This window comes from Perognathus longimembris, chromosome 17 (genome assembly GCF_023159225.1).
Source record: "Perognathus longimembris pacificus isolate PPM17 chromosome 17, ASM2315922v1, whole genome shotgun sequence".
NCBI classification, from domain to species: domain Eukaryota; kingdom Metazoa; phylum Chordata; class Mammalia; order Rodentia; family Heteromyidae; genus Perognathus; species Perognathus longimembris.
In genome coordinates this window covers 24,343,676-24,354,449 of record NC_063177.1, presented here as the reverse complement: position 1 = coordinate 24,354,449, position 10,774 = coordinate 24,343,676, and the positions used below count along the sequence as shown (strand labels likewise).

The 10,774-nt window shown below is 42.8% G+C and overlaps 1 protein-coding gene across 1 annotated transcript; it reads left to right on the top strand.

Moving 5' to 3' along the window:
• The first annotated feature begins 1,188 nt into the window (after window positions 1–1,188).
• LOC125366045 (C-C motif chemokine 23-like) lies at window positions 1,189–7,686 on the top strand. Its single transcript, XM_048366437.1, has 4 exons — window positions 1,189–1,424; window positions 6,360–6,423; window positions 6,890–7,001; window positions 7,416–7,686. The coding sequence occupies exons 1-4, from the start codon at window positions 1,350–1,352 to the stop codon at window positions 7,543–7,545; spliced, it is 381 nt and encodes a 126-aa protein (XP_048222394.1). The 5' UTR covers window positions 1,189–1,349; the 3' UTR covers window positions 7,546–7,686.
• The last annotated feature ends 3,088 nt before the right edge of the window (window positions 7,687–10,774 follow it).

The following is a 10,774-nucleotide window of genomic DNA, read 5'->3' as shown; positions in this document are numbered from 1 at the left end:
GAAGGAAGGAAGGAAGGAAGGAAGGAAGGAAAGAAAGAGAGAGAGGAGGAAGAAAGAAAGAAAGAAGAAGAGGAAGAAGGATGGAAAGGAGGGAGGGAGGGAGGGAGGGAGGGAGGGAGGGAGGGAGGGAGGAAGGGAGGGAGGGAGGGAGGGAGGGAGGGAGGGAGGGAAGGATGGAGGGAGCGAGGGAGGGAGGGAAGGAGGGAGGGAGGGAGGGATTGATTTAGTGGCTAATATCCTAACCATTCAAATGTGTCTTCTCTTTAGAATTCTGAATATTGGGCAAATCCTTGCCAAAGAATTAAGGACAAGAAGCAAACCAGCAGAAGGGCAAAAGGAGGGGAAGGGATAGTAACTCAGCCAAGGACAAGTCCCAAAGAAGCAGTCACACTTAGGCTTAGCCCTTCTTAATCTCTTGGAGTTTTCTTTAATTTGGAATGATCACCAGAATCTCTTTCAATAAGCTGCTTTTTTGTAATGTCTACAATCAACTGACAATCTAGTAAGTAAACTGGTTTCTTGATTTCTAGGAACTGTTCTAGAAAGATTCAACCCGTGAAGAGAATCATGGGATATTCTGATTTGAAGTCAAGTAAAACAGAATGTGTGAGAAACCTGGGGACCTGCCCACTCCCACTGACGCCTGGAGGCAGATTTGTAGGGCTGAGCCCTTAACCATTGAATTCTACACTAAACCCAGGTTGATAGTGTCAGAACCAGAAGTATTTAGAATGATAGAAGGTAGAGAAGAAAAGGATTCTTCCTTCAAAAAGTAGTAAGATTCTGCATATGTTTTAAAAGGGAGGGTTAGAAGGACTTATCAATGAATTGGGTGTGGGATGTGAGACAAACAAGAAAACATCAAATACATCGCCAGGGACTGTGTGAGCACTCACACTCTCATTAGTTCGAGTTCTCACTGGTGGATTCCATCTATGTTGATAGGATACTGGGTACTTCAAGGTGGTTAAGTGCAAAGAAAGAAAAAAGAAAACTTCTCTGATTTACAGGATTCATGAGTCTCTTGGGAGAAGGATCCTCTTCAAAGTATTTCTCAGCCTGGACCCATTTAGAGCAGTTTAAGAAACTCCCTGGGCACCATCTCGGCCATTTTTATACTCACTTCCTGTTGCGTTCTGAGCCTTCTGTTTCCTATTGCATTCATAGTCTTGTTCCTTGTTTTAGAAATAGTATGTTGAATATTATGTAGCCAAAGAGCAGCACTCTGAACTCTGCCCCTGTGACTTCCTAGGGTTCCTCCTCTCACGAATATAAGGGCGAGTGGAGGAGTTAGGGAGCAGGGAGCCCAGCAGCATCCTCAAGCCAAGCTCTGCCTACCCACCAAGAAGATGCACATACCCATAGCTACCCTCTCCTTCCTCCTTCTTGCTGCTACCCTTGGATTCCAGGCCTGGGTCACAGGTGAGTACCTCAGCTTCTCCCTGGAGGTCAGGTCTGTGGTAATTCATAGCCTAGGGAGGAGCCATGGACAGGCAGCCCTGCCCTCCCATACGTTCTCTCCCTCTCTCTAGACGTGGTTCTGGGCTTTCTTGGGAGAAGCATCAGGGTACACACCTGCCTTTCGCAGCCTGTGGTCCCTAGGAAAAACTCTACACAAATAGTTTCATTTGGACACAGTCATTTCTCTTTTCATGGCTAGAATTGTATGCTCATGTTCTTATATAACCTGTGTACACCTTCTCCGGTACTTGAAAGAAAGATCTCTTAGTTACTTGTAATATTTAACATGATCTCTACATAGTCAGTACTGATGCAACATTTCTTAAACTTTATTATTAAGTAGTTGTACAAAGAGATTATAATTCCATATGTCGGGTTCTAGTATAATGTTGATGCAACATTTTTAAAGAATTTTTTTCAGGATTGGGGATTTAGCTCAGTGGAAGAGCACTTGCAAGGCCCCGAGTTCAGTCCTCATCTCTGGATAAAACCAAAAAAGAGTATTTCCAGTCCTGAGTTGCTTGATTACATGATGAGACACCTCAGATATGAAGGTTATATATAAGAAATGCTAAGAGCCAGGTGCTGGTGGCTCACTCCTATAATCCTAGCTACTCAGGAGGCTGAGATCTGAGGATCAGGGTTCAAAGCCAGTCCAGGCAGGAAAGTCCACAAGATGCATTTGCCACCCAAAAACTGAAAGTGAGGCTACAGCTGCAAGTGGTAGAATGCTAGCCTTGAGCAAAAACAGCACCCAGGCCCTGAGTTCAAGCCCCATGCCCGGAAAAAAAATGTTAAGAACAACACAAAACTAGTGATGGACAAAGTTGATAGTTGAGTCCTTATTGCCATTATGGTTTTTTCATATTTACTTATTTTTACTAAGTAGTTATACAGTATGTTTCAATTCCAGAAGTCAGATTATGAGCACAATGCACCAGTATGCTCTGATATTAATATAAACATCAATTTTAAAGCTATTTTATTCTCTGAATTGTGGAATTAAACCACATTTAAATTAGAAAGGAAAGAATAAAAAAGGAAAGAAAATGGAAGGAAGAAAGAAAAGCTGAAAATTGAACTGAATCTGCCTAATTATCATTGTTCAGGTCTCCAATTCCATATCCAAATTCTTTAGGGCTACCAAAATTTTAGAATACAGAATAATTGTCGGGGGGTTGAAAAGTTAATAGTATACCCAGCAATTCTAACTTCGGGTATATAATAAAAAAATTGAAGGTAGGTACATGAAAAGATTTTAATATGCTCATGTTTATAGGGCATATTCACGCTAGGCAAAAGGTTCCAACACTCTACATGGATGTGTTCAAACACTTCTGGATGGATGGATGGATAAAATGTGGTAGACACGTATGTAGAGACGAATATTATATTCTGCCTTAAAATGAAAAAAAAAAAGATTCATGCTACAGCATGGGTGAACTTTGAGGACATTTATATTAAGTGAAATAAGACAGTTGCAAAAGGACCAATACTATGCTATGAATTACACTTAAATTCATAAAGACAGAAGCAGAGAGTGGTGGATCACTATTACAATCCAGACACTTGGGAGGCTGAGGCAAGAGAATCTTGAGTTCAGGCCACTGTAGGTTATCTACTGAGTTCCAGCTATCCTGGGCAAGATTTTTTTCTCAAAAAGAGAAAAATTCACAAAAAGGAGGTGGCTTAGGCTAAGAGGAAAGAGCACGAAGAGGCCAGTCTTCAATGGGGACAGAATTTCAGCTGAAAAAATTATAGGAATGGATGGCTGTCCTAGCTGTTATTCAATGTATTTTAAAGCTACTATAGTTACTTAAATTATATAAATAGTAAATTTAATGTTGAATTTTTTTTTGCCAGTCCTGGGGCTTGAACTCAGGGCCTGGGTACTGTCCCTGATCCTCTCTGTGCTCAAGGCTAGCACTCTACCACTTAAGCCACAATGCCACTTCTGGCTTTTTCTGTTTATGTGGTACTGAGGAGTCAAACCCAGGGTTTCATGCATACTAGGCAAGCACTCTACCACTAAGCCACATTCCCAGCCTTGTTAAATATTTTAACACAATTAAAAAAACAATTTTTGTGGGGGTGATATGGACTGAATCCAGGACCTTGAACATACCAGCAAATTCTGAGCTACAGCTCTAGCCCTAAAATAAAGATGTAAAAAAGTTTAGTGCTAGGTTCCAGTGGTTCGTGCCTGTTATCCTAGTTACTCAAGAGACTGAGATCTGAGGATTGTGAAGCTAACTCAGGGAGGAAAGTCCTTAAGACTCTTTGTTGTTGTTGTTTTTTGTTTGTTTGTTTGTTTTTTGCCAGTCCTGGGGCTTGAACTCAGGGCCCGAGCACTGTCCCAGGCTTCCTTTTGCTCAAGGCTAGCACTCTATCACTTGAGCCACAGTGCCAATTCCAGCCTTTTCTGTTTACGTGGTGCTGAGGAATCAAACCCAGGGCTTCATGCATGCTAGGCAAGCACTCTACTGCTAAGCCACTTAAGACTCTTATCTACAATTAACCACAGAAAAGGCTGGAAGTAGAGTTGTGACTAGCCTTGAGAAAAATAAATCCTCAGGGATAGCACTCAGGCCCTGAATTCAAGTCTAAAGACCAGCACAAAAAATAAAAAATGTGAAGTGAGCCAGACCCAAAGAAACATAGACACTCTCTGTTTTCCCTCATTGGTAATAATTAGTATATGTCTTGGATAGTCCTAGCAGAGGATCACAATAGCTCAATGACTATGTACATATAATCTTGTAAGATGATTCTAAGCAAAATGAAATCCAAGATATGGAAACAAGTGCTTTTTTGTTGTTGTTATTTTTAATGTACTATGTAAAACTAGTTCTTTTTTCTTACATTTTTCTTCTCTATGGTTTAGCCTCTGTTGTCACTGTATTTGATTTTGATACCCTGGGTATTGTATATACATACAGTTATCAGAATTAGGGAAGGGAAGGGGAACATCAAAATAGTGAGACAAAGGATAAAAACTGAATCAATGCAACAGCGACACTTAGAAGACAATATGTTAAAAATTAACTGTACAACTTGGGGGGTAGGGAATTGGGGAGGAGGGAAGGTGGGAGAAAAATGAAGGAGGAGGTAACAAATTTGACAAGAAACGTGTTCACTACCTTATGTAACTGTAACTACTATATCCATCACCTTGACAATAAAATTAAACTTTAAATAAATAAAGTAAATAAATAAAATAAGCTGGGTGCCTGTGGCTCACACCTGTAATCCAAGCTACTCAGAAGGCTGATATATGAGGATCATGGTTCAAAGCAGCCCAGGCAGGAAAGTCTGTGAGACTCTTATCTTCAATTAACCACCAGAAAAACAGAAGTGGCACTATGGCTCAAGTAGTAGAAAGCTAGCCTTGAGCTGAAGAGCTCAAAGACAGCACACAGGCCCAGAGTTCAAGCCCCATGACCAACATAAATAGATAGATAGATAGATAGATAGATAGATAGATAGATAGATAGATAGATAGATAGATGGAATACATGCAAATCTGAGTGATACATGTCCTTGGTGGGGTCTGGGGTGCATTCCTTATCTTAATTTTACTTCTTTAAAATTTTTTTACATGGAAATAAACCCAATTGTATGTGTGTGTGTGAGTGTGTGTGTGTGTGTGTGTGTGTGTGTGTTGGTCATGGAGCTTGAACTCAGAGCCTGAGCACTGTTGCTGAGTTTTTGTGCTCAAGGCTACTGGTCTACCATTTTGAGCCACAGTGCCATTTTGGCCTTTTTTTTTTTAGTAGTTAATCAGAGAGGTAAGAATCTCATGGACTTTTCTGCCAGGGCTGGCTTTGAACTGTGATCCTCAGATCTCAACCTCCTGAGTAGCTAGGATTACAGGCATGACCCACTGATGCCTGACCTCAATCTTTTTTTAAATAATTAACATACTCTATTTTTTACATGGAGTGTTCCATTGTGATATTTTCACCCATGTGTGCAGGTATCCCAATTGATCTTACCCTCTCCATCATTCTCCTCCATTTCCCTCCTGCTTCTAAAATAATTTCGGCAGTTTTCATTGTACAATTTTCATATATGCAAACTACCATTTTCTGGGATGTATATTTCAATCGAACACATTATGACTATGCATAAACCAAATATAGTATGACTATTCATAAATAAAAAATGTAAATACCTTCACATTATTTCAAGGAACACTGTGCCACAAAATGAGTTGATAAACAATCTGCCAATTCCAGACATCTTTAGAAATGTGTAATAAGAATTGTTCTCTGATCTGGGCTCCACTGGCTCACACCTGTAATCCTAGCTATTCAGGAGGCTGAGATCTGGAGATAGAAGTTCAAAGCCAGCCTAGGCAGGAAAGTCCATGAGACTCTTATCTCCAATTAACCACCAGAAAACTGCAAGTAGCACTGTGGCTCAAAGTGTTAGAATACTAGCAGTGAGGAAAAAAGCTCAGGGACAGTGCTTAGGCTCTGCGTTCAAGCCCCACGACTAACAAAAAAAAAATGTTGTCTGTATCCCACTATATAGACATTCAATTAACTTGTCCATGTTAGATTTGCAATTTGCCTTCAGCATTTTAGAATCTATATAATGTTTTCATGTTTAAAAATTTTTCAAAAGCACCCTGAAAAAATGTTAGGGCACCAGAGGGAAATAGCCAGTGGTAGGCCTAGAACTCACACAGGTGAAGGGGCTCCAGCATCCATGTCAATCTCCCTTAGAATGGGGGATAAAGGGAACCAAATATGATGCTGTTCCTCTGTAATCCCAGCACCTGAGAGGTTGAGGCAGGAGAATCACAGAGTTCAAGGCCAGCCTGGGCAAAGGAAAAGTTGAATGGAAATGCTGCCTTCTAGCAATCTCTCCCATAAACCCATTGGTCTTTTCCAGAATCAAAGCTAGAAGAATTCCTGGAGGCAAGGCATCAGCATGGACCAACAATTATTCATCAAGGTAAGTGACCAGACAGGACATATATTTAAAAGCAACAGGCAGGTACAGATTGGCATTCTGGCTTACCTATCTGTTTACAGGACAGAAGGGGGTGGGAAGGTCTTGAGAGGGTGACCATTGCCATCTCCATGAAGATCATCCATATGGGCCAATACCTTCTCCATTTCCCCCTGGATCCCTGAGTCTTTCCCCATGAATTGGAAGCTGTTCTCTGATACCTTCAGGTGTCTGAAGATGTCTTGCCTTTCTGCACAATGCTCTGGGCTTTTGTAGCCTACTCTGGGGTACCTCAGACATGCAATCCAACCTTGGAGAGAGCTTGAAGCAAGGAGATAACGGCAAGTGCTGGCTGAGGAGGCAGAAGCATCCTTTCTGAGACCTGGGCCTGCTCGCCCTCCTCCAACCCCTCCACAGTACTTTGGAGGGAAAATACTTGGGCCTTAAGCAACCCTTTCTCCTCTTGCAGGTATTAGCCGCCCTTCTGACTGCTGCTTCTCCTATACTTCACGGAGAATACGATGTTCAATCATTAAAGATTATTTCTTAACAAGCAATGGATGTCCCCAGCCAGGTATCATGTAAGTGCCACGCTCACCTTTTATGTGTTGGGGGGAAAGGAGCCTGCAGGGTCTTGTTGGGAGGACCTGATGAATGGGACCCAGAAAAGTCCCACCTACGAATCCTACATAGTGAATCCCACATAGGATAAGTGTCCTGCCTAGGTGGACAGCTCATGTCTCCACCACGGTCCTGAGCAATGAGGCCTTCCTAGTGGCAAGGAGGGGGGTGAGAGAGAGAGTTGGCAGAAGACTTGCCAGGGTTACTCCCATGAGTCACTGGGGCATCTCAGCGAAGAGACAGATCCTGAACTATCTTTTGCAGAAAAGGAAAGAACAAATGGGTTGAAGGGAGAACTGCAGGAGGTTGTGGATCCCCTCCTCTATTTGCTGACAACACCTCAATTTGTAATCGTTCTCCTCCTTGCTTCCCAGTGTCATTACCAAGAGAGGGCAACGTGTCTGTGTCAACCCCCGTGACCCAAGAATTCAGACTTGCCTTGGAATGCTGAATGTGACCACGAGGACTGTGAACCTACGTGTTCATGAAAGAGAAGAATCATAAGTTTTCATTCATCCCACTTCCAGCTCTCTCACCTTAACGACCTTCTGGAAGTTTCTTGGCCTCTACTGTTATTTTTTTAAATGTTTATTCTTCTGTTCTGGTTTAAAGTTATGCACCTAATAAACAGTCTGTGTGCATTCAGCTTGATGTAACTATAGGCTTCTAGAGTTGTAACCACAGAATTGCCCCAGAATCACTCTAATTGTGTTTTCTAGCATTGTTTCTTTTTTTTCTTTTTTCTTTTTTTATTTTTTGCTAGTCCTGGGGCTTGGACTCAGGGCCTGAGCACTGTCCCTGGCTACTTTTCTCGCTCAAGGCTAGCACTCTGCCACTTGAGCCACAGCGCCACTTCTGGCCATTTTCTGTATATCTTGTGCTGGGGAATTGAACCTAGGGTGTCATGTATACAAGGCAATCACTCTTGCCACTAGGCCATATCCCCAGCCCCTTCTAGCATTGTTTCTTAGTAAACTATATGTGAATAAAACTATTACAATGGTGTGGAGTGCTTTAACATGGGAACCTGGCTTCAAGAATGTGCCTTTTTGCCATTCGCATAAGATAAATTCACCTAGGATGAAATAATTGTATCCTTACTTATGTACATGCCTTCTTTATGATTCCAATTAGGGGGATTTAACTGATCTCACAGCCACCCAGGTATACCATTCCTTCAGTCAGTGCCCCCATTAAATCTCACTCCAGGGGCTAGGAGTATGGCCTAGTGGTAAAGTGCTCTCCTCCTATACATGAAGCCCTAGGTTTGGTTCCTCAGCACCACATATATAGAAAAAGGCCAGAAGTGGCACTGTGGCTCAGGTTGGCAGAGTGCTAAACTTAAGCAAAAAGAAGCCAGGGACAGTGCTCAGGCCCTGAGTTCAAGCACCAGGACTGGCAAAACACACACACACACACACACACACACACACACACACACACATAATCCACTTAGGGCTGAGAATATGGGTGCTTGCCTTGTATATGTGAGGCCCTGGGTTCGATTCCTCACCACCACATATATAGAAAAGGCCAAAAGTGGCTCTGTGGCTTAAGTGGCAGAGTGCTAGCCTTGAGCAAAAAGAAGCCAGGGACAGTGCTCAGGCCCTGAGTCCAAGCCCCAGGACTGGCAAAAATAAAAAAAAGTCTCACTCCACCCACTCCTAGATCTGTGTATCCTTCATTTTTCGGTCTTGCAGCATCTGGGGAAACAGTTCTCCAACTCTAGCACTGGATTGCTCTGAGGTAGTATCTAATGTACTATTTTTTAAGACAAAAAAAAATCTGAAGCAAGTACTCCACTTTAGAAAATATCTTCAAAACAAGAGACTTTGTCATTTGATTTTTAAATAGCTAGGACCATGGCTCATTCAAGTACAGGTTGAGTCTATGCCAAAGATATTTTTGATCCATTGACAAGAGAACTATTAAACTGGCCTGGAGATCACTGCTGGCTTCCTGAGCATACACATGATTAAAAGTAGGTCAGTGTACCATGGAAACACCTGCGCATCCACATTTTCTGCAGCACTGTTCACAACAGCCAAACTATGCAATCAGCCAACATGCCCATTAACAGATGATGCATATAAAGAGAATGTGATTTATATATACTATGGAGTACTATATATCCATAAAGAAGAGTGAAATTGGGTCATCTTCAGGAAAAATGGATGGAGTTGCAGATCATCATGTTAAGTGAAAAATGTCAGTCTCACAAAGATAAATACCACTCTTTTTTCCTCTTTGCAAAAATCTATATCTAAAAAGGGGGGAAGAGGGGATTTTGACATGGTAGCTCCTATCAATGACTCTAGCTACTCGGGAGTCAGAGATCAAGGTCAAGAAGGCTAAAGTTCAAGACTAGCCTGGAAAAAAAGTTGGTGACATCCCCATCTCAAACAATAAATTCTGGATGTGTCAGTGTACATCAGAATCTCAGCAATTAGGAAGAATGAACAGGAGGGTCATGGTCCAGCCTGGGTGAGGGCATAAATACAAGACTCTATTTGGAAAATACTGACACAAAAAGAACTGGGGTAGAGAGGGGCTGGCTCAAGTTTCAGGGAGATTTGCCTGGTAAGCTCAAGGCACTATGTTCAAATCCCAGTATCACCGAAGAGGAGATGGGTAATATAAACAGGGAAACTATTGTAGGGGGAGATGGCAGGAAGAGGAGGAGGAATATGATACTTTGTATGTATCTGTGAAGAGATAATAATAAAGCCCAGTTTTTTAAAAAAATTGCAAGAATAATTAAGAAGGATAGGTAAAGAAGGGGCATGATGGGCTGGGGATATGGCCTAGTGGCAAGAGTACCTGCCTCGGATACACGAGGCCCTAGGTTCGATTCCCCAGCACCACATATACAGAAAACGGCCAGAAGTGGCGCTGTGGCTCAAGTGGCAGAGTGCTAGCCTTGAGCGGGAAGAAGCCAGGGACAGTGCTCAGGCCCTGAGTCCAAGGCCCAGGACTGGCCAAAAAAAAAAAAAAAAAAAAAAAAAAAAAAAAAAAAGAAGGGGCATGAAAGAAAAAGAGGGGGGAAATAGAAACAGACTATATTATATACATGTATGGAAATGTTACAATGAAACTCTTCACATTTTACAATTAATCTGTGTGGGGCACACCTGGAAGTCAACTAGCTGGCCCCTCCTGTTTCTCAGTCTTGGGGCCACGTGTCGCTAAGATGACGGTGCCTAACAACAACCTGCAGCTGCTACAAGTGTCTTTGGTTATAACCTGGAGGCGGTTCTGTGGGCTGTGACGCCTGGCTCTTCCGCCCTTGATAGACAGCTCATGCCTCCCCTTACAGTCCCTAGATAGGTGCACACCCCGCCCTTTCCTGCCGATCTTAGACCTGATTGGCTCCTGTGCTTTATATCAGTGGCATGTACTTCCCCAATAAATGAGATCTTGCACTGACTTGACTCCCAGACGTGTCTGATTGTCCTCCAGTGAGGGAGGGCTGGGTGCGGTCGGTCTGCCGACCCTTTTCTTTCTTGGCTCGTCCGGTCAGGGCATGCCTTCCCAGTCTCTCCCGCGGGTTGGGGGAGCACGGGGGGGGGCTAAAAACCCCGACAAATCTGCACTGTTTTAAAAGTCCTGAAATAAAAGAAGAGATTTAATTTTTTATTTTTTGGCCAGTGGACTCAGGGCCTGAGCACTGTCCCTGGCTTCTTCCCGCTCAAGGCTAGCACTCTGCCACTTGAGCCACAGCGCCACTTCTGGC